Genomic DNA, 25306 nt, shown 5'->3' on the forward strand with positions numbered 1-25306 from the left:
CATGCAACATGCTTTTAGAGACGGGGGCAAACTGGAGAGTAAATAAAGTCTATAAAGAGAACTTAATAACTACAGTATTTCTAAAGCTATAAAACTAGCTGAATAAAAGTAATTATTGATAAACAAATGTTATATTGGTTTAATATAGTTATTATTATTATTATTAATCATTTGCACAAGTGTCTAAAACCCTTTGCGTATTTGGCCTGGATGATACAAGGTCAAGCTGCTCTAACAATTACAGTATCCGTCTTCTGCCCTTCGCTATGCTTCCTTACCATCCTCTCCCTCTCCCTCTGTCTTCCTTTACAAGCAGCTGTTATGTATCTTGTGTGGCTGTGATGCTTGAGATGTGAAATTGAAAAGCCAGCCAGCTGATTAAATATCCCATTTATTGTCACTCACTAATGAAAACAATCTTTCACTGTTAAATCTGAATAGGTGCAATTGCATTTAAAGAATAAACAAATCACGAAAGCTTGACAAATATGAGATGACAGATAGAGACGGTTGTAGGCGGGGGGGGGGGGTCTTTGGGACATTTTTTGCTACAATTAGAGGAAGAAAGATCACAAAATTATTACCTAGCCCTGAATATCTCAATAAAAAAAGTGATATGTGAAGAATAGCAACATTTCATACAGCTTTATACAAGACTAGTATTATCCATTAAATAGCTCTTATTATATTTAGTATTTTTCTCTACCCACTACCCCTTGGGAAATAAGGCAGCAGCTGAATATACCAGTATTGTTAGTAGCTCAGTCTACCTACAGTACCAGTAGGCTTTGTAGGCTCTTATTACTTCCAATAACTGTGATGCTGAAACTACATGCATGACTGTTTGCACTCTGAAATACCAATTAAAGTCTGCACGAGGAGGCTGGCTGGGTGGCAAAGGAGTAGCTCGCAGAACTACAACTGACTAGATATGAGGCATGTATATTCATGGCTTTATTTTACTTTCGTTTGAGATGTTTTGTTTCACTTGCTATTTGATGAGGTTTTGATACCAACTTTGTTGATTTAGGCTAGATTTGCCAGAGATGAGCATTTTTTGTGCGTGCCAGATGCAAAGTGACACAGTATCCTGCAGCTGCCTGGTAGCTCTAAATCACTGCAACTGGCTGCTTCTATAACCTGTTCCTTTCTGTTTATCAGAAATCAAAATGGATGATACACTGGCCTACTAGTACACACCATGTGTACCGATGTCATGTACTAGTAGGCATGATGCCTATGATTCCTCACTGACTGAATCACCTTGCTGCAAATGTTTAATGAATCCACATGATGTTTTCACAAAGAAAACCAAAAAACAAACAGTCTGTGTGTTCATCATTTGTACATTTCTGAATGGATTGCACAGTCATGTACGTGCGTATCCTAAACGAGCCCAAATGTGACTTTAGCAACAGTACGCACAAAAGCATGCACATGACTCAAACAAGGATTAAAGAGATGTGGAGCTCCCCCTATTGGCGCACAGACTTCCTTCATCAGCATATCTAAAAATGTTTATCTGGCACTAATGAATGGAGAAGCAGCCGGGACAAAATGGTGGCAGCGTGGAACAGATGACCCCATGCAGACGAAACACTGTGACAACAGTTGTGTGTTGGTCATGGAACTATTGATTTACACAGTGTGATCATACTACAGCAGTGATTGGACTATGATACTGCTGCTCACGCTGTATCAGCCTCATGAGAGTGACACCTCCTGGTGAGAGATCGATGGCTGTAGCCAGATCAGGTTGCAGAGGTCCGCAGCCTCAGGGAACAACCTCATGTTTAAAAAACTGAACGTGCCACTGATACAAAAAACACAAAAACAGAAGAAGAGCATGGTGCTTGGGCCAGAGCACATTTGACCCTGAGATGAAAAAAAAACTCTAACTACAGCCTTCAAGAAAAAAAAAAAAATCTGATATTGATGATGTTATGGGCCTGGTTGTTCTTTTTTTTGTCATAAACCAACGTGTCTGGTCTGTCCATAAACTGCTTTTGTGTGAGTGTTCTTTCTCTTTAAGGATCCTGGAGTTCCTGCAGGTCCCTCTCCTGACTGGCTGAACCATTCAGGCCTGACTGTGACATGTCAGCTGCTGATTGGTCCTGTTTTGTGTTCAGCTGCTGACAGCAGGGTTTAGGTTCACACGGGGTTTAGCTAAAACTTCATTTTGAATACAGATGGTTTTGTTTATTATTTTATCTTGGTTGACCCTTGGAGTTTATGCTTTTAGTTTTTGGTGTTCACCTCTTGACCAAGAGTGGTAATAAACCCCACCTTTAACTGTGAATTAACTCTGAACGTCTGGTTTTCCTACTGGACATCCGGGGTAGGGGCACCCTTTGCAAACTTATGTTGCACACTTTTATCCCTAGACTGGGGTGTAACAATGAACAAATTAATTTTTTTTGTTTGTTTGTTTGTTTTACTGGGAATAACCCTCTCTCTGCACTGCTTTTCGTGTAGACCAGCAGGGATATAAATGAAATCAATGCTACTAAAATTAAGACTACAAATGATGGCGCAGAAACCAAACAGTACATAGGTCAGCAAGTCCCCACAGTTCCACTTTTAAAAAGTGAAAGTAATGCTTCTAAAATTCCTAAAGAATTGGGATATTAGGGATCGTTTCATTAATAGTTCAGTGCCTTTGTATACTGTATGCAGATACTCATAACAGTTTGCTCTACTGCTTTACGTGATCAGGACCTGGACTGGAAAAAATTAATGTCACAATTTAAACAGACATAATAATCAACATCTGATCAATGTGAGTCTCAGAGAAAAAAAACCCTCCTGATGATGTGTATGAGCAATTTTTAAATTGTGTCCTATTGTCAGAACAGTGTGGGAATGCAGTGAAATGTCAGTGACAGTGGCAATGACAGTAGAACTGACAGCTCCAAAGATTACAATGGGCCAAAGAGTAACATGTCAGGCAACCCCTTATTATTTCTCCTTCTCTTGTCTACTCTGTTGTTCTCTCATTCCCTTGCTCTCTATAGCACTGATATCAGAGAAGCACTCCATATCTAGGCTCAAGCAGCTAAATCAATTTCCTTCAAGCCAGGCCAATCACAATCACTTGAATGTGATTGCAGCTCTCACAGCAAGACTACAGAGTTCCAAAACAGCTTCCCGTCCTGTCACTGCGACTGACGTTCATAAAAACACAGAGGGTTCGGTTGCAGGTTAGCCCGGGCCAGACCTACTCAGCTCTTTGAAATCCAGATGCATAATGTATGACAAGTACTAATAAGAGATCAGCAACTTTGGTTTTATTTTATCTTGCAGATTACTTTGGACAGTGTCGAGCAATATCACAGTTTAGCTTAATTTTTCCCCGGTGCCAAAGTAGTTGTTTCACGTGGAATGCAGAATTTGCTCGGGCCAAAGAAAATACAGAATCTGACATGCATCTCACAGCAGATATCTCAACAAAGTACGTTACATTCATTTTGATACCCATTTGAAGCGATATCTGCTGGATCTAAGACCAAAGCTAACCTCTGCAACTAAGCCCCAAATTCATCATCATATGACTGATAATTCATAATGTTCAGTACCAGCGCACCGGCACTCAGGTCAGGTTTAATGTGCTGAATAACTGTCTAGTATGTGCAAGTTTCATGCTTGAGACATGAGTCCATGTTGCTTTTTCTTAAGCTTAAAAACTGTGGACAGCCATTCAGCAAAATGATAAAGGTCCATTTACAACTTTCATACTGAGGTTTGACTCACAACTCACTTCCACCTTTTGGACCTTAACCATACCCGAGTCATACCTTAACAAATCACTTCTTTAACTTAAATGCTCATCAGCTGTTTACCTTTTTTCTGCCATATGCTTCTTCATTCATACGTCTCATAACACATTTTATGAATTTTCAAAACACAAATAAATAGAAGAGCTGTGAAGAAAAACACCTGTATTCTGTACTCAAGAGATTTGAGGTTGACAAGAAGGCGTGCGCCGTTACAGGAGTCAGTTAGTGAGTCGGTTATCTTCCAGCAACACCCCGTCTGTGTGAAAACCTCTCTATGTGAATTGCTCATTAAAGCACAGCAGTGGGTACTGATAAAGAGAATTGGATTACTGTGATTAATACCATGTGTCACTTTTAAAGTCTTTAACAGCATGAATCACACTGCTCCAAATATACAAGGAAATATACTCACTGATTTTCAAAATGGTTTCAGTTTTTGGAGTCAAACAATGACGGATCTCATGTCATTCATTTCAAGGACACCTTAACACTGTGTAGTGTATGCAATGCAAAGGTCACCACACAGTTATATCCCACTTTATGTTTTTCCTGGATCAAACACACACACACACCTCATCACATGATCAAACACGATGTCGCACACACTGGACACCGTATGGTGATTAGACACTGTTTGGTCACGCTTAGGACACTGAAAGGATCCGGTGCTATATGGGAGTGTGTGTGTGTCTGTATGTGTGTGTCTGTATGTGTGTAGTTCATTTGAGTGTTTGGGGCTATTTGGTAAATCCCAAGTATCCTGCTGTGTGTGCAGAGTCCACAAACTCAGAAAGAGGGCGATAATAAGAAGGAAACACACACACACACACACACACACACACACACTCTGAAAGATGACAGTAACCTGTATGCTACACATAACAGACCCCTGGCTGAGGCTCTGGCCCTTCGGCAGAACAGATGTTTTTCTATTCCCAGAATCTCCCACACACACACACACACACACACACACACACACACACACACACACACACACGCACGCACGCACACAAACAAACAAACACAAACACACACACACACACACACACACACTAATGTGTATTCATTTTCAGTTAATAAAATATTAAAGCTTTTAAAATATTCTCCATCAGATTTTTCTCGCCTCTTTCGAGTACACCTGCTCATTCAGGATGCAGTAACTATGGTTCAGTATAGTTGGGAGTTTTTTTAGGTTTTCAGATGTTCCTGTATACTATCCCAAACAGTTGGAATATACTTTCTAAAATTTTCAGCTTATCCACTGCGCTGGACTTTGTCCATCATTTCTGCAGCTTAGATTCAGTCTGCTGTGGTAGCTGGATGGCTCTGGTACTGTTCTTCTGCTGCCACATTAAGAGACTCGGTGCTATCCTTGAGGCTGACCTATTCAAGCAACTGGTTGGATATCTTGACATCAGCCACTTACACCATCTTCCTCCTCATCACCCTTTGTCTTCCAATGTGACGTACTTAGAGATTGATCCAGTGGGTTCATTCCTCATGTGTCCATTAATGCTCTTTCCTCCTGTTTGCTAAACACAAACACAATTCAAATCAATTCTTTGTGATGGTCTCAAGAGGGGGTTCAGGCCTACTTTGATCAGCAGTGGGGACAGTGCATCACATTGGCATAAGACACACTAGATGGTTTTGAAGTAGGCACACGGTGTTGCTTTCCACAGCTGTGAGTTTCCAAAGAAGGCCACCAGTGCCATGTCAGCCTTTTACTGTGAGGAGGAAGTGAAACCCCCAGTACACTACCAATCTGTCTATAATAGTTTTTTCCCCACTCGATGAGGCACACACAGAGGAACAAACTCTGGTTATTGGAGACTCTGTTTTTAGAAATGTGAAGCTAGAGACACCAGCAACTATAGTCAAATGTCTTCCAGGGGCCAGAGCCCAGGAAACTCCTGGTAAGATCGTTATTCACCTCGGCAGTAATGACACCCAGTTACGCCAATCGGAGGTCACTAAAATTAATATTGACTCGGTGTGTAACTTTGCAAAAATGATGTCGGACTCTGTAGTTTTCTCAGTTCTTTCTCAGACCAGGAGCGACATGTTTAGCCGCATGTTCTCCTTGAATCGCTGGCTGTCTGAGTGGTGTCCAAAAAATGACGTGGGCTTCATAGATAATTGGCAAAGTTTCTGGGGAAAACCTGGTCTTGTTAGGAGATACGGCATTTATCCCACTTTGGATGGAGCAGCTCTCATTTCTAGAAATCTGGCCAAATTTATTAACCCTCCTAAAACCTGACTACAGAGTCGCAGTCTTACATGCCTCTCTGCAGCTTCTCTCCTCCTGCCATCCCCTCAAAACCCCATCCCCACAGAGTCGGTGCATGCTCCCAGACCACCAAAAAACAAAGCTAAAATCAGCAAAAAGATACTTAAGCATAAAAATTCAAAAACGATAAATAATACAACTTCATCAACTGTACCAAAGAATAAAACAATTAAATGTGGATTATTAAACATTAGGTCTCTCTCTTCCAAGTCCCTGTTAGTAAATTATTTAATAATTGATCAACGTATTGATTTATTCTGCCTTACCTAAACCTGGTTACAGCAGGATGAATATGTTAGTTTAAATGAATCAGCACCCCCGAGTCACAGTAACTGTCAGAATGCTCGAAGCACAGGTCGAGGAGGAGGAGTAGCTGCAATCTTCAATTCCAGCTTATTAATTATCAAAGACTCAGACAAAGTTTTCCTTCTTTTGAAAGCCTGACTCTTAGTCTTGTCCATCCTAGATGGGAAAATCAAAAATTTGTTTTTGAACAAATTGTTGTTTTTTTTTGTGCTCAGTTCAAATAAAATAATTAGGATACATTTTGAAAACAGGTTCCAGAATGGAGCCTTTTTGAAACGCTGCAGCCATGAATTTCTTCACAAATAAAATTTTAACCATTAGAGAAAAAAATTACTGATAACGATCTCACAGACATATCAGTATGTTCACCTCCTTTAAAGGTTTCAGCCATTGGATATCATCTTGCAACAGTGAGCATGTCAGGAGGTCCACACACAGCCATAGCTTGAGGGCAGCAAGCAGACAGACTAAAAACAAAGCTAGCCAGGCTAACCTTGGTAACACACCGACCCACCAGGAGACAGACTTTTGAATTTTGTGTGCTGAAAATTACAACTGAGTACAGAATAAGCAAAATGAAGGCAGAATGGTACAAAGAGGTTACAAAGACTGAACACAGAGGTCTATAAGCTGGGTCAGCAGCGGTTAAAGTGTAAGTGTTAATAAATGTAAGATGGTGGAAAGGTCTCTCTGGGGCAGTAAATGAAATGCTCCTACACTTTCATTTCTCCATCAGAGAAGCCAGAGAGACACCACCTTACTCTGGTACACACACACACACACACACACACACACACACACACACACACACACACACACACACACACACACACACACACACACACACACACAACTTGTCAACATTGAGCAGTTCACAGCTCCCATGGGGTCTGTTATGAAACTGCAAGGCTAGCACTCTTGGCTCTTTACTCATGTTCTTTCCACTAATACACAAACATGCACCTACACAATCACTCAGCGAACATACAGACTAATTGGTACCTACAGTGAATCTGAGGTTTCACTTCTGTTTGTTTATATAATTTAAATGTTTTGATTCTCATCACACAGTACATCAGCAAAGTATTTCTTCTGATTCAGAATGACAGAAAGATGAAGTTCCAGAGAATAAATGTTAATGACAAGAAGAAGAAAGAGGTCTGCAACAGCTGGTATGACCCATGATAGGTCAAATACCTACTGCTTCTGGTGGGATTTATTTAAATCCATAATCTCTGTCACCTTAATTGAACTCCACCAAATGGAGGACAGGTACTAACAGATCATTTGCATCCTAAAAAGTAATCAAGGGAGACACTTCAAATTCGAATGACAGCCACATACAGTATAAGCAAGAGAAGCACGAGGGGAAAGAGGAGGAGAGAGGAGAATAAGGAGAGAGAGAGCTGATTAATAGGAGATGTATAATGAAGATAGATGTTGGTGTAAACACAAGTAGCTGAGACCCTGCAGTCCTGTTGTGTTTGAAGGGAGAAACCGAATCATTAATAATTATGCATATTAATACTGATGAGTAAGTGGTTGATATTAATGGTTACTTCTCTAATTAGCATCAGCAGGATGCAATATGCTGTGAATTAATTTTACACATGCAAATCAAGTAGTGTGTCTGCAGTGATGACATGGCACTTCACGCCTTCACAAAATGTAATTTAGCTGAGGTTACAGTGTTAACCTGTTGTACATTTTCAGGTGAAAGAAACATGAGATCCTTCGTGTTTTGTTTGTTATAATACAAACATTACAACAGCTTCAGATTCAACATCACATGTTTAACAAACCGAGCCCCCCAAAAAAGGACCAGGAGTATATTTAAATTTGAATAATAGGTTCTGTAATAGATAGTTAGCTTAGTGGCTAATAATGTGAAGCATTCAGATTCCTTTAAGGATCTTTGCTCGGTGACTTGCATTTAATATAACGATTCAAGTTTTGGAACCCACCGTGTCAGTGTGTGTAAAGTGCTGATTGTTTGGTTTTGAAAACACTTCTTATGCCAATAAATAATTCAACTGAATTCAAATGAATTAAAACAAAGAGAAATGGAGAGCAAGAGTGAACAATAATGCATGAGGGAGATGGAGAGGAACAACAGGATCTTCCTGCGTCTTCCTCCACCTCCTCATTCTCTTTTATCTTCCATATTGTTCTATCATTTCCATTGAGAAAAAACAGTGAGCGGTGAGAGCAGCAGCAGCAGCAGCAGCAAAAGAGAACGCTGACCTTTGAGGGGATTATGGGATTTGTTTAAGAACAAAGCAAGGAGGCAAATATGGCAGATGGATTCTGTAAAATAGACTATTTAATAGTGAGAAGCCTGAATTGCAGAGAGAGCAAGAGAGTGGAGGACAAAAAGGAAAGGATCAGTGTGTTAATATAAAGGGTTCTGAAAAGCAGCTCACTAATCCCAGGGGTGATGCATTCTGATACTATCAGAGCACAGAATAGTTTGTCAGTGGCTGGAAGGTGCCATCTGATTCAATGTTAGATTTATTATTACAGTACAGGACATCGCTCTCTTGGGCTGTGTTTTTGTCTTTATTAAATGGTATGCAAGAAATACAAAAACCCCTCATCTTTACTTCTCTCTCAAACAGTAAACTGCATAAACCCACACATACACCAGATTTAACTATAATTTTCCATCCCTCCCTCCCTCCCTCCTCCTCTGCTTATCCAATTCAGGGTGGACTGGAGCCTATCCCAGCTGGTGAGGATGGGGGGACACCCTGGATAGGTCATACCTTTCATACAAATTCAAACCAGAAACTCAGTACTTTTCAAAAGGCAGCTAAAAGTCAAATATTTATTGTCATTTTAATAGACATTAACTCCAGTGCACTGTATGAAATCACCACCCTGAGCTCCACGAGTAGCATTTTAAAGATGCAACATAAAGATTATACTACATTGTGTATTTGGCACTGGACATAAATCAAAAGACCACTTTAACAATTTGTAACTTTTTGGTCTGATTCTGAATCGACCCGTCAAATGGTTGATGAGTTTGGTTTCCACTGACCATTTCATTTTGTTTTATTGTATATTGTGTATCAGTCAAACTACTGGTAAACACATGCAACTACTTTGTTTTGCACTTTAACACCCCCCCCATACTGTCTCCCACTCCCTCCCTAGCTGCCTGGTGTCTCAGCAAGATGCTCCTATCTGACCTCTAAAAATATGGTGACGGCAGATTTGTGACTCATGCTGATAACCAATCAGATGGCTTTTGTCGTGCAGGGAGGACAACCCCTATAGAGCCCTAAATCACTTTTTCTCTTCATAGTTCTCTCCCTCGGTCTCTCTGTCTTCTTTATTGCTTGTTGGCGATGGTTTTATTTGGTGCCGGCAGATAGTATGGCGAGTTTCTCAGTAAGCTGCAGAGAGGCTGACAGCCTGAGAAACTCAACAGATCAAAACCAGACTTTCCAGTAAATACATCAGGCCAATGAGTAAATAGAATGGAGCAGTTCTCTCAAAATTAACCCTTTAAAAAAAGTTCATTGCTGCTCAGAGAAAAACTGATCTACTCCACTATATTTGTACTTTGCAATGGGCACAGTACAGCAGCACACATGGGGAGACATATACACTCACAAGCACTTAAACTTATGTGCAAGCATCCATTCACACAGGCCCAAGCCAAAGCTAATAAATAATTAACACATGGCAGAGGCTGTGTATGTATACACACACAGGTATCTATACACGAAGACTACAAAAAGATGCTTAGTTATTGCTTAATGTGAAGGGATGTAATTCTCTTCTGTTTTTTTCTCCCTGCTTTCCTACCCAGCTAATCAGCTTCAGCACAATCTCTACCAATCAGCTGTCCCCTCAGACCCCTGATACACCAACAGTGGTATTATCACAAGACTGTCTGTGAGATACAACCACAAATCTGCTCAGAACTAACTCCAGTATGCTCAGGAATTCAAGTCTGTAGAGTTATATCGATCATCCAGTCAAATCCAATTTTATTGATGTAGCCTCAGTTCACATAGATTTTAGCAAAAACAATCAATCAATAAAATAAAATAAAGATCTTTGGTTGAACTCTTCACTGTGCAGCCATCACGCACCTAAGAGAGTATTTAATGTTAGTGGAATGAGGACATGTTGTCTAACCAAACACTAAGGAGGGGGTTAAAAACACAACTCCTTTGTTTGATTATTGATCACATAGAATGAAAGAAATGTAGACATGACATGTGAAAAGGAAATGAAGGCATAAAGGAAAGGAAGCAGAGACAAAAAAGGAAGGAGGAGAAAATGAAAAGCAAGGACTCCCTTAGTCTGAAAGCTCATACTGACTTCTAATGACTAGGTGATGCTGATGCAAAATGGAGAAATACTGGCAATGCAGCCCTCAGTTTTTAATATCTGCCGCTTATTTTCTAAAAAAAGGAAAAAAGTTTAATCTTATTCCAGTACTCTTGATGGTTACTTAGAAGGGTCGCTGTATTCAGACTTTACAGGAGCCTCTCTGTGAGTGAGTCAGAGGCAGAAAGCAAGCAAAGCTCAAAATAATTCCAAAACTTTACATTAAGCACATTATGCAGTTCAGTTAGTATATTTTAGATTAGTACAATCAATAGTATTCCACTTGACAACATTCACTCCAGTTAGTATAGTCGGTGTTGGTATTTTTAATATAGGTATAATTAATTCCATATTTCAACAGATAAGAAGTTGTGGAGAATGAGAACTTAATCAATTAAAACAGCAGAAAAGGAAAAGGGAAGGAATCTGCTGCTTCACCGTGTATCAGGGACTGAGAGCATGCACACGCAAGAATTAAGTACTGATTTCATTTTAGCTCTTGGGAATCAGAGGATTTTGTGCTTTGCAGAATTATTACTGCATCCCTGTTTTGGTTTGGACTGAACACGAGCAGCAGAGAAGTGGAATCAAAGAGGAATTCAGCAGTTGTTTCATGATTTAGTCATGACTATGGGGTTTTAGTTATTTTAAACTTTAAAACTTGAAAAGTTGATGGAATTTGGAAGCTTGTAAAAGTACTAATTTGTACTCCAAGTGAAGTGCAGGGTAAGGGTTTGGAGTACTGACTTTTACTGTAAGTGAACACTGGCACATTTTCAGAAACAATGCCTGAATGAAGCTAGAAACACTCGTTTGTGCAGAGGTCATTCTTCAGAACAATGTGTAAGGGAACCGCACACGAGGGCTGTAGCCATCGGTGGCCATGAAGCATGCGTGTTATTGTGAGGTGGGTTGGTGGAAAGGTGCGATGGTTGCGGCTAGAGAAACCTGGCACCGTTAAACACGCACAGATGGCCGTCTGCTGTCCAAGTTTGGGCTGGATTAATCCAATCCATGATGCATCGGCAAAGCTGCTGTAATCTTGCATCGCCAACCTTACACTTGCCAGATCACCATTAGCATAGCACAGCTTCCATTAGCATTGCTACCCACTCATGAATAAATCACAGCAGAACTGAGGCACATGAGTAGGTGAACAGCAAACTGAGCAGCTGTAGGACTGCCAGCCAGGAGACTACTTCAACATAAGGCCAGTGCAGTGCTAAAAAACAGCGATTTCCATATTGTTCTAGCAGTTTTAACTCGCTAACCTGATCCAACCGCTCATGTTCACACAAGTATCAAGAATGTACTTAATCGTAGCTGATATTAGTATCATATCAGAGAAAAACAGCACAGTTTGGAAATGAATAAAAACTCTCATCCCAACCATTCATTTTGTTAAAGGAAAAAGATAATTTAAAAAAATGTAATCTGTAATTAAATTAACATGCAAAACAGTGGACCACACAGATTGGAGCAGATTGCATTTTAATCAAAGGGCATATCTGGGCTGATTTCACACCAAATGGATGGAAAGTTTTGATTTCTGATGATGTCGTCTATCTTGTCAGCGCTCTAGCTTTCTCCTCAGAAATGCTGGGATTTTTGGCACAGGGCAGCACAGTGAAACTGGGAAATATTGAAGCAAATAGTACAACATGTCTCAATGCAGTCTCTCCACTGATCAAAGCTTCCTCTGCCCTAAAATAGCAGAGGAAATGTTTGAGCCCCATTTGGCAAATTTACAAGATTGAACATCTAAGCAGTATGGCACCGGACTGCTGATGATGCACTTTAACATGCACGCACGCACGCACACGCGCGCACGCACACACACACACACACACACACACACACACACACACACACACACACACACACACACACACACACAGACATTTTGCCGAGCTGGTGACAATTAGCATCCAGGATGCAAAACTAAACCATTACAACACTGTAAAGCTTTTATGGCAAAAAAGTTTTTGCACATAAAATATCTAAATAGTGCTGAATAGCTACACAAGGACTCCCACTACTCCTACTATTGATACTTTTTCACTCCCTTAGATATATAGGAGGCTACCAAAACTCTTAAGCGCCACGACTGCCCCCATCAAAGCCTCTATCACATATAAAGGGTATGGCTTTTAAAAAACTGTGTTTGCAGTCAAATGACAAATGTTTTCAGGTGGTGCAATCATTACACATGGATGATAACTCAAATGAAACACTTTTGTGTGAGGAATAGCCACTTTACTCGAGTTTTTGAGCAAACTGTTTCAGGGGTACTAGCAAGAGGAGAGAGTAGGGAGAAAAGAGAGCTGGCACAAAGGCACAGAAAGAGTAATGAACCTAAATCATTGGAGTATTTGTTTCAGGGAGAAAGAAATTAATAAGCATGAAAATAATAGTCCTCTGCATTTTGCCAGCAGGATAAAAACTAACAGGAAAGAAAAAGTCCAATTACTGCGAAAGGAGGAAAAGAAAAGAAGATATATTAGATTTGAATGAAAAAGGGAGAGAGAGAGACAGAGTATTATTTGGGAAGGTAAACATTAGGGCTAATGCCTGTGTAAGAGGAAACGCTCCTCAAGCAAACACATGCAGTCCTAATTTGGATATAATTAAAGCTAGCTAGCCAAATCTGATATCTGTGGATTTCCTAATGTGGGCAGCATGCAGAAAAAATAACAATCATGCATTCAGTAAAATTACTGATAAAGCTCCTGCTTGTTTGAACGTATATCATAGGAATTCTCCTGATATGCATATTTTTTTTCTCTTTTTCTGTTTCCTGGTTGCTTTGCCTTTAAAGTTTGTTGTGGAGCTTGTATAGTCATTATGAATCTCAGTGTAGTAAAGCAATAAGTCTCCATGGACAGATTTTACATTAATAATTAACTATTACATTAACCTTGGTCGTATAAATCAATCGTTTTTTTAAACCACCTATATTCTGCTTGCTGGTACTTTTCTCAAGACAGGTCTCTACAGGCTTGATCACGGTGCTGAAAGCCAGAGTTAGAGGAGCAGTAGCATGCAGAGAAATGGATATTTTACTGGCCAGGTATATCTTAAAACAATCAGAGGGTTGATGAATTGGCTGAATGGCTGATGTATGGCTGGAATGGAAGGGGTATTTGGAGAAGGTTTGAGTCAGGGAAATGCACCTCATCAATCAGCATGATTAAAGGTTTTGGCTGAGCTGAAATAAACTCCACACTGCAAGGGCCTGGCCTTAAAGGCACAGCCCAACAGCCAAGCATGTGGAGGCATACGTTTCATGTATTGGCACCTGCAGTCGACATTTGTGGCTTTGTGTCTGTCAGAATGCCAGGATGATGCACTTTTGGACTTAAAAGATATTAAACAACTCAGTGTGACAGCTTCATAACTGCACAATAATAATCCCCTATATGAGTTATATTCACTGGGGACACACACAGGGAAAGAGAGGTGTTCATGACAAGACGGGATTTTATATGATAATATCTAGCAAATTTCAGAATAGTATCATTCCTTACTTTAAAGCAAAGTACTGTATTTGTGAAGTACTTAGCTTCTAAAGTACTTCAGAACAGTTAAGCTGACCCACAGCAGACCGTCTGATTATAAAACAGGAAGAGTGAGATGGCACTTTGATAGCACTATACTACATGTTTCATAAACACCCAATTTACACCCAGGAGAAACTCCTGATTCATTAAACACACAATCTCCTACACACCGATAAACACACACTGACAGTAGCATAGTATATATGTGCCCCATGGCCAAATCCATTGTAGCCAAGGCCCTTATCCCATAAATACAACTTCGCGTCAGCAGCTCTACATATTTAAAGCCACTAATAGCTTCCTTCAAAGTGCCCACTTGCACACACAAACACACTCAACCAAGGAGAAAAATCACTGGAGCGAAGGGAGAGATTTCTGTCAGCTGAGCAGCATCTTCAAGCAAACAGGTGCTGCAACGGTTGGATGGGTCAGGTCATTCCCACACTTTAACCAATGGTGGCCAACTGGCACGCTAGAGAGCACAATGATGATGCTGAGAGGCTGGTGAATGTTAGTAAGTATAAAAGGTTTAAATAGACTCTCCTGTTTCCTAGTCTTTCAGTCAAGAATTGTAATCAAATGTTAAATAGAACATATTTGGTTATGATACCTGATTTACTGGTTTCTTCATATTGAGAGCGTGTTGTTAGCACGGTTTATTATTGGAGAAATCGCTTTACTTTTTATTAGTTAATGCACTAAATATACATATAGTGAAACGCTCCATCAACCTTGACTGGAGAGGCTACTGGATTACAAGAAGCCACATATCCAAGGACAGTTTGATATTTTTGTCATATCTGCACTAATGAAACATTGAGATTTAATTCAGGAATTGAATCAGTAATCAGTACAATAATTTCAAGGCACTTTATATCATAAGGTTAAGATCCTGCAATATTAGTGCAAGACCCTAAAAATCTGACATACCTCTTTGAGAAAGTACTTGGCAACCACGGAGAAGAAGAACTCCCTTTTAAGAGGCAGAGCCTCCATCGGGTCGAGCTGTGACAGCTAACAAAAGCCTTGTGATATTGTCCAACTTAGAACATGTATTTAATTACACTGGGTGACCGAACGGAAAGTCCAGTGATTATGAGTCTGCTCTCACCCTGTCACTCACACACAGACACACACAGACCACTACATTGTGGGTAAGGTAGAGCTGCACGTTTTTGCCCATTGCCAGGGGGGTAAACACAAACACATGGAGTTTAATCTGTGAGCAAACAGCAGTGCCTCGTGTTAACCAGCAGGAATACACTTTCCCTCAGCACTATGAGGCCTGGAGCAGTTAAGAGCTTGCACATGAGAGAGTGGAGAGTGGGGAAGGGAGGGACAGAGGGAAAGAAATACAGAATACAGGAAGGAAGGAGAAGGAGGACATACCTAAGGAACTGAGGATTATTAATAATAATAAAAAATAATTCTGAATGTTCCAAAATGTAGCTGATTTTGGCTGTTTTGCTCTCACCTTGCTTGCATTTGTTTGTAAATTTGATCATTTCTTGAGCTTCTTAATACAACTAAAAAGCTAAAGAAATGGTTATTTGTAAATACAGTAGCTCAGTTTCTTCACAATTTCAGCTTCAATTTTAGTATCAGTGTTTCATCCAGATGTGTGTAAGAAAGTAACAGTTTTTTTTTTTTAGCAATTCTTAGTATTTGTAATTAAAACAAAGGAATATACCTCAAGTAAAAGATCAGAATATGAATAATTTAGAGATTACAGAGACAATACAGACCACCTGCACATAACATTAATACTTGACTCCTGTTGTATTTCAGCTCTTCACAAAGAATACTGTGTGAGCATTCATATTCATTGTAAATGCACCCACACAGTCACACGCATGGACACATATGCCTAGACAATAAATATATATTTTATATTTGACTGAAAGGCGGATATTGTCCCGTATCTTTATTCTACTATCCTTTAATCACAAAGGGTGAGAACCCCAGAAACCAAAAACCATTAAAATGAAAACGGTTCCTTCCATTCAATCACATGACAGCATAATCTCATTCAGCACAGAGCCCCTTTGGTTCTATCATGTGTCACAATATGCACCTGCCCTCTGGGGATGGCAGTGACATCTATAGGAAGTAAAAATGGAATTAGGAATTAGTCTGATGAGAAAGATAAGACAGAGGAGGCAGAAAACTGAGATAGGGATGAAACAGAAGGGGCTGAAAATCCAGGAAGATAGATTAAAGGGTACTAAATATATAAAACAAAGGCAGAAATGAACAACAGAGTACCAACAAGGCTCAAACTATGCAGAGCTGCAATCAGTGCGTCACTTTTAACAGATATGTGGACGAGCACAGGACCAGAACAGGGACAGCACAAGCATTTTGCTTTTGACCTGCCAACTACAGGGCCAAAACCAAGGCAGAGTGAAAATAAATCACCTCATAGGAGCCTCGGCTCCCAGCTTTGGATATATTGCAATCAACCAACAAAGAAATGGGAGCAGATATTAGCAGCAAATAGCAGTTTGAGCCAGAACAATGTAAAGACCGAAGAAAGAAAGAGTCCTAGTCTTAGCTTTTTTTGCTAAGGTGGACTCACCATGACAGAAGGCACAAATAAAGGAAGAGCAGATATAACATGACAGCAATATTGGTCACATAATGTAGGATCCTTACCTAGGACGCCCAGGCGGTAGTTGAAAGTGATGACAATCACGTTCCCATAGCTGGCCAAGATACTGCCATCAAACATATTCCCAGTTCCTTCCATGTAGGAGCCCCCATGGATGAAAACCATCACTGGTTTGGGGCTTCCACTCTCCCTAATGTCTAGAGGAGAGGGGGGAGGAAGAGGAGAAGGTGGAAGAGGCAGAAGGACTGATTAGATGACAGATTGAAGGTGACGGCCAGGGATGCAATTTCAAAACTCTGAGCAGTAGCGGGCTTTGGCCGCCCTTTTGGCACGCTGGCTTTTAACATAGAGACCTTGTCAGTTTTAGGCATCAAAACACTTTTTTTTCCCAATATGAAAGTATGATATGTTTGTTGTGATTGGAATACGCCATTTTATTTATCAACCTATTTTAAATCCCAATCAGATTTAATTTCCTTCAGGCAATGGACTGTCAACATGCCAGAATGGCAATCTGAACTGTCATAATATGCTGAGGAACTTTAGAGATTAACATGGGAGAAAATTTAATAAAAATAACATATTAGGTTTGACAATTTTATGAAAACGCATTGCTTTATTGAACCATAATTTGAATTCAGGTAATTTTTTATTTTTTATTTTTTTTTAGCTGCAGGGGAAGGTTTACCTTGACTTTGTGAATATGAATTCTTATACACACTGACTGACAGAAGAGAAACTGAATAAGATAAAATAATCCTTTTAAAAATAATTAAATGTGATTTGTTAAAGGTGAGGACAAAATTTTGAGCAGTGAAAATTAATATAAACAGGAAGCTGCAAAATAATCTATGAGATAGATAAAACTTGGGAAAATATTGTACTGCAATAGTTCTTTGTATCTGTAGTTGCATCTGGTAAATATACAGTAAGGTGAACCTGCTGTTGGCACCGGTTAGTTTTATTGAGTTGGGGGGGGGGGGGGGGGGGTGTATTGTAGGGCTTCAGCCGGTGATGTAGTTTAGATGCAGGTTGGGTTGTAAACAAAATGGATGCAAAGAGTTGGTGAGATCTAACAAAATGCTGCAAACCATGTTCAAAACAAGGTTTCACTTTCATCTTCTGTTTTCCACAGACGAGACTTTTCATGTTGCTTCTTAACATTTCCATCGGTACATGTAGCAGCACACATCATTTATCCTAATGATGCTTTACCAGTGAGGGACTGGATCCAGAGAGAGATCAGTGAGCCTATGGGGAATTAAAAAAAGGAAAGTGTGATCTCTGAAACAAAAGCATGAAACAGGGTGAACACGTGTGAGGCCAGTGAGATTGGTACAAAGACAGTTTGTCTATATTTTTCTGTAGTTCTCTAAAGCAGAGGAGTGGCAAATTACAAACCTCAAGGAAAAAGTAAAATTTTGATGGAACTTCATGGCACTAACAGACTGTGCTACAGTGCTCCTGTAAATGGTACACATCAGTATTACTCCAATAATGGCGCTCCGTTAGCCCTGTGACAGGCTGGCGACCTGTGCAGGGTGCACCCTGCCTCACACCCTATGACAGCTGGGATAGGCTCCAACCCCCCCATGGCCCTGAAAAGGATAAGCAGAAGATGGATGGATGGATGTAATTTAGGACAATATCTATATGTTGTTGTATCTCAAAAGAAAACTCACAGCTGAAATGACCTTTTACCCCAAAGTAAATGGGGTTAAAGAAAACAAAACTATAAGAGGAAATTAAAATAAGGCTGATTCTGGTAAAATGCTCTCTGAATGTGTGTCTTCGTGCTATGTTTGTCCTTTCTTGTGCTTCCCTGAGTGCAGAGCCCATTACATCACTTCACATTCTCTGTCCTTTTTTTCTCAAAGCCGTTCGGCTCCCTCTGTCGCAGCAGGCACTGGCCACAATGTAGCGACACATCATAACTCTCCTCTGGAACACTTCCAGAAACTCCTGACAAAAAAGGTCAGGAGATTATGGCAAGTGTGTATGTGTGCTGCTACTGTACAGTCCAGATATATGTGCAGCCTCACAAAAGGAGAGGAGGAGAGACAAAAGGAGCATGTAACAACAATGAATGAAGTGGATAATGGTGATGATATGATTCTGTTTATGATGGTGGTTATGTGATGTAATGATGATGATAATGCTGATAGTGATGCTGGCATGACACTGATAATTAATTGACAGTGATGAGGATGATGACAACTGATGATAACCATGGCAGTGAAGATGATACTGGATATATATATATATATATATATATATATATATATATATATATATATGAATCAGCTGTGGGAATATTAAATGGTCATGGTAATAAGCGTAACAGTGATGTTACAGTGATGTGATGGTAACATAGTTGATAGTCGTGGCAATCATGGTGGTAAAAATGATTTTTTTCTTGGTGTCAGCAACAGCAAACTATGACAGTGATTAATTATTATGTTGCTAATGGTGTTGATAATAATAATATTGAAAACGATAATGGTGTAATGGTGCAAATGATCTCAGTGATAAATAATGACGGCAACAACCAAGCTAAAAATTTGATCATGATAGCTACTTATTACTGTAATGGCAACAAGCACAATGAGGATGATAAACAACAGTTGTGATCAAGACAATGAAACTAAAGGATGACTCTGTTTGTAATGATAACATTACAACAATTTTGCTAATATTAATGACATTGAGGTGGGAGTTATAATGGTGCCAATGACATCATGTTAGGGAAGGTACTGTACAAGTCTGCGGCTGTACAACTTCCTGTACAACTTCCTGTATAACTTCCTGTATAAGTTCCAACTTGTGAATCTTGGACACTTTGGAATAAAAGGAGCATCTTTTGGTGCATAAATTTGATCATATAATAAGTGAAAACATCTGTCTCCTTTTGCAGATTTTCCCAGATGTTCAAACAGGACCATTTGCTCTAGGTGTCCAATAACGCCGCAGCTTATACTTCAAAGCATCCGTGCCAAAGATGTGCAACTCACTGTAGCTCAAGAACAGCAATATTTGACATTCTCGGAATAAGAATGGGTTGGATATTGATAATGGCAACAACAGTGAGGATGATAATGATGATGCCATGAACATAAACAACAAGTGATGAGGGTGATGTAGATGACTACAACAACCATCAATTACAGTGAAAGCCAGTGAGCTTAATGCAATCAAAAACATAATTCATATTAGCGATGCTGATATTATTAACAAAGATGAAAATAATAAAGTAATAATGATAATGACAAAAAGAAGCCTTATATGAACATGATTTGCCATGAAAATACTCGAGACTTAACAAGTCATCGTGTATAAATAAAGCAAATGTGTACATTTTTCCTTCTATCCTTGTATTCTTTGTATAAACTGAGTAACATTACGCAGTCTCCTGTATTTATATGTGTGCTCTCAAGTATTACTTGAAAATAGGAAATAAATTCTGCTGAAGTGATATAAATCCAGTGTGGCTCTTTTTGTTCTGCGCTGAAGGTCGGCGGTAATGAGGTGAGGTTAGGAAAAAATTGCCACGGCGATGCGTGAGCATTGATGGATTTACCTGAATTTACCTGGATTTACTGACTAAAACAACTCCCAGTGTACTCAACACACTGCACATTAAGGTTTTACGTTTATGTTATCCAGCTTGCTCTCACTGTGGCTTCCTGGCAACCTTCACTGGCTGCCAAGTGCAGCATTCAGAGCCAAAAAAAAAAATCCTGTAAAAGCCAGCCTCTCCCCTCATTCCCCTTACTTATCAATTTATTCAGCATATTTCAACACTTTCTATCACCCACCACTTTCCATCAGTGAATTAATTGTATTTGAGTTGATTATTGAAAGGCCAATATTTGTATGATTACTGCAATCAGTATGTAATTTTATTACTGCAACCTGTAACTAAATAGGTTTCAATAAATGTGTCTGGAAACAGGCAGGGACATTCAACTGTCCTCTGATTCTATGTGTGTGTGTGTGTGTGTGTGTGTGTGTGTGTGTGTGTGTGTGTGTGTGTGTGTGTGTGTGTGTGTGTGTGTGTGTGTGAAGATGAAAGCTTCCTCTAAGAAGAGTGAAAATAAGATGCAATCATGTAGTGATTCAACCACTCAATCTTCCCTGGGATGAGTCTGGGTGAGGGAGAGTTTGTCGGAGGAGAGAGACCCATGCCAGCATGGAGCAGATCATTCCTTCCTTGAGGATGAGGTTATGATCAAAGAGATTCAGGTGCTTTAGATTTCTCTGAGCAAACCCTAAGAGAGGCCCCCAGGCTATTGCAAAAACTTTGGTATCCTCTCCCTCTGCCTGTGTAGAGGGCTTATCAAACCAACAACAGTCACAAGGAGCAGAGGTGTATATATATATATTTTTTAAGAAAGAATGGTCATGTTTTGTCTCACTCTTCTGGATATTGGCCATGTGTATGGTATTGAAATCTGTGTGAATGGGGAGTTTATGCATACATACATGTTTATGGTGCAAAAGAACAAATGAAAGTGCACGAGGAAGGAAGGTGTTCTCAAAGGCACGAATTCCCCAATTTAACCCTTCAGAGTTGACATCACTGATTTACAGTGATGTAGCAGCAGAATGCAGCCTTGCTGAGTGTTGAAAGTGCAGACTTCAGACTATATACCAATTCTTAAATTGTGTTGATAGGCCAAGTCAAACCAGACTTAAGATAAATAATTCACACCATGCTTTTTTGTGAATATTGTCATTAAATTTGATGTGCGTTTGGTGCAGGAAGAAAGGTAAAAATGGGATATTCGCTAGCACAAAATGCTTGCAAGTTTAAAAAGGTTAATGACATCCCCTTTCCTATTGGTGGTAAAAAATACATGACATTAACCAATCAAACGCCAAATAAGGCAAACTAAATAGTTTTTAAGGCATTTGAGTAGTCAAAAACTGCCAATTATACCCTAGACCACAGCTATCAACAGACAAACAGGGAGCCAACGAAGAGAAGCCAATATTGGAAGAAATCGTCCCTGTCAGTACTGTCACCGCAGCACTTTGATCAGCTGAAGGCTTTTAATGGACAATCTGATAATAATTCATTACAATAGTCCAGGCTAGAAGTAATAAATGCATGAACTAGCTTAGACAGGATGTTTCTAATTTTAGAGATATTGTGCAAATGCAAAAAAAGCGGTCCTACATATTTGTTTATGTGCACTGAAGACATATCCTGGTTAAAAAATGACTCCAGGATTTCTCACAGTGTTACTGGAGGTTAAAGGGAGGGAGGGAGGCAGTGAGGGAGGCAGTGAGGGAGGGAGGGATGGTTAAGGTTAAGGAATACTCAGCTCAACAGAGCTCTGACTCTTTGGCTACAGGGCTGAAAAGAAACCTGGGGTTGTTCTTATTTCCCTCATTCAATGATGAAAAATAAGATGCCCTATCTTTAGAGACGGCTTTTCTTTTTAAAGAGAAATAAACTCTTTTTTCAGGCTAAATGAAGATCTTCTAAATTAGTGAGATGCCATTTCCTCTCCAGCTTATGGGTTATCTGCTTTGCTTTATGTGCTTAGCTGCTCTGCTCTGTGTTGGCACATGGAATCGAAGAGCATACTAATGGAGGAATTATATCCTTAAACGTAGTTAGAGCATTTTAGGAAAGACGTCTACTGTAATGAAATTCATTCCCTGCTGCTGTGTAATCTGTTTTTGAAAACCTAAATGTTATTAAGAAATGATCTGACAAAAGAGGGTTTTCAGGGAATACTTTTAAATATCCAGTTTCTATGCTGTATGTTAGAACAAGGACCAGATGCTTGCACTGCATGTTCAGGCCTGTCCAGCATCCTCCCCCACCACCTCAGGTGGATCAGGTGGTGGTGGAGGATGCTCAGTTGACAGCTCTGCTCCTCTCTTCATCCGAGTGTCCAAGACATGCAGCCACAGGTCTGATGATACAGCTGCAAGACCGGTCATCTTAGGCTGCCAAGTGCACTTTGGACACTGTGATGCTCAAACATGGTGTCCATTATGGACAATCCATGATCAGCAGTGAAGTGTACAAACAGAACACCCTTCCAGGTTTCACTGTGATCACCCATGTTAGCACCAGTACATTCCCCAGTAGAATAAGAGTACCCAGCCTGCAGCACCCCACCCAGGGTTTGTAAAAAGGCCAGGTGCTCTGAGCTACTCAGTGTGTGAGCACTAACAACAGTGTTTCCCTGGCTTGAAGGCAAAGAGAAATAACCATCTTGTAAACTGTGAACTCTCGAGAAGATGGATTCCACTATGTTCTGAGGTGAGTCTGTCTATATCTAGCTGGTATCTCTCAAACTCTTGCACAAGCTTGGGGTCCTTCTCCACCAGAGAGCTTCCTAAAGCCAGTTTAAGCAGCCGCAGACTGGACACCCGAGACTCCCGCCTTTAACTGCAGTCCAATCCAGAAAGCAGGGGATCTTTATGGCTACTCCCATGGCTGGTGGGCCCACAGGAGGATGAACCCACCGTGTGGCTTGGTTGGGCTGAGTTCAGCCCACGCAGCGCCTCCACCAGGCTCTTTCACACAAGCCACTAGTTCAGACAATGTTTCCTTGTTAAATCCATCACAGAGGGCTTTTGAACTTAATCTGGCCCCTTTCCCAGGACCCTGGTAGGGTCTATTACTATAACCATTACATTATATAAACTACTGCACGAGACAGAACTCAATTGTTCAGTTTAGAGGACTTGATGATATAAATGTGACCAAGACATTAAACATAAGGACAGCAGATCAGAACAGCCCGCTGATCTTTTGAATACTTGTTAGGGTTTTTCTCTTACTACCCCAAAATATGTTGGCTTAATAAAGTTTTATTATTGAAAAAAAAAAGAAAACTTACTAGTGGTATTTGTCAGAAGACAAGCTGTAGTGGTAAAATGATTTATTTCTAATCCATATATGTGATATTAAACTGCCTCATTATGTGCAAGTATGAGCAGGATAAAACAAAGGACCGAATTCCCCAGTCGATTTTGTTATGATCCCTTCTTTTACTCAAGGATTGTATAAGCAACGTCTCTGGGCCCTGAACGCTCTAATCTATACATATCCCGGGAGATTAATCTCTCACAGGTACTGACTTATGATACTTTATAAGGTATTAGAGCCCACATAAGAAGGTACCACAGTTGGCAACATCTTCACTTCTGCATTCCCACTCTTAACTAGTCCAACAATATTTGATGTAAAAACAGAAGCTTCGAACAAATCCTCAGCTCTCTGGGCTTTCCTGTTTACATCTCTATTCCCAGCACAAAAAAAGGATTACAAATAGCAGCTTTACAGAATATAAAGAGATTATAAAATGCAAGATGCGGGATGGGAGGGGTTGTGAAGGGATTTCCTCAATGATTTTGCATCTACAAGGTAACAATAGGTCTAAGGTCAAAGCATCTAGAGCTACGTGGAAAGTGGAAAGGGGGAGATGAGGCTGACTGGAGTCATCCTGACAGAGTGTGAGAGTGTGTGTGTGTCTGCGCGCATTCTCAAGCATATTTCCCTCTACATTAAACTGGATTACTTGCCCACATCCTTTATCAAGATAACACTTGAAGCTTGCTGGGAGTTTACTGAATAGATCTGTGTGAGCTTTGTAACTTTCTACAATCTTACTGGGGTGTGTGTGTGTGTGTGTGTGTGTGTGTGTGTGTGTGTGTGTGTGTGTGTGTGTGTGTGTGTGTGTGTGTGTTTGAACTATAAAAACTGCATGATGGCACAGATCAAAGAGATCTGGATGGTTGTGCGTCTTACTTAGATGTAATTGCTGTTTACTTCGTCACATTATACAGTAGAGGTGCCTTATTAAGACTTTCTGCCTGTCATTAAAATTGCACTGCAGCATTCTCAAGGGAATACAACACTATCGCTGGGGTTTTATCAAGGACATTTTACTCCTAATATGACTTTTCAGAGGCCTCCTATTTTATGGCAAATGAGCAAAGATTCATTTTTTTTTTTGCATTGTTGAGAAGCACTGGTTTCAAGTGGAAAGTCATAGCGTTCAAACAGCACTTGTTTAAATATCAAGAAGACGAAGTGCTGTGTTTTATAAGACATCCAGAGGTGGCAAAAGTACTAATATTCTGTACTTAAGTAGAAATACAAGTACTTGTGTTAAAAAATACTTTGGTAAAAGTCGAAGTACTGGTTCAACTTCTTTACTTAAGTAAAAGTAAAAAAGTACAGGCTCTGAAATGTACTCAAAGTAAGAAAGTAAAAGTAGCTCTTTGGAGGACGTTTCTACCTGCTATTTTTGTGTAAAGCTAACTGAACCTTATTATATATTATTGTAATAATATAAAATAATACATGAGAACACAAACGTTATTCCAATCTAAATTTTAATTCTAATGAATGTACTCAGCTTGAATCACAAACTGTGAAAGTGAATTT

General features: G+C 39.9%; 1 protein-coding gene across 1 annotated transcript in view; it reads right to left on the reverse strand.

Annotated features, from left to right (window-relative positions):
* Positions 1-25306, reverse strand: part of nlgn1 (neuroligin 1) — a 266100-nt gene that overhangs the window by 141612 nt on the left and 99182 nt on the right. The window contains exon 3 of the mRNA XM_030727247.1: positions 16935-17087. Coding sequence (XP_030583107.1) covers positions 16935-17087 — 153 coding nt within the window. The remainder of the gene's footprint in view (positions 1-16934; positions 17088-25306) is intronic.

The sequence above is a fragment of the Archocentrus centrarchus genome, chromosome 4 (assembly GCF_007364275.1).
Source record: "Archocentrus centrarchus isolate MPI-CPG fArcCen1 chromosome 4, fArcCen1, whole genome shotgun sequence".
NCBI classification, from domain to species: domain Eukaryota; kingdom Metazoa; phylum Chordata; class Actinopteri; order Cichliformes; family Cichlidae; genus Archocentrus; species Archocentrus centrarchus.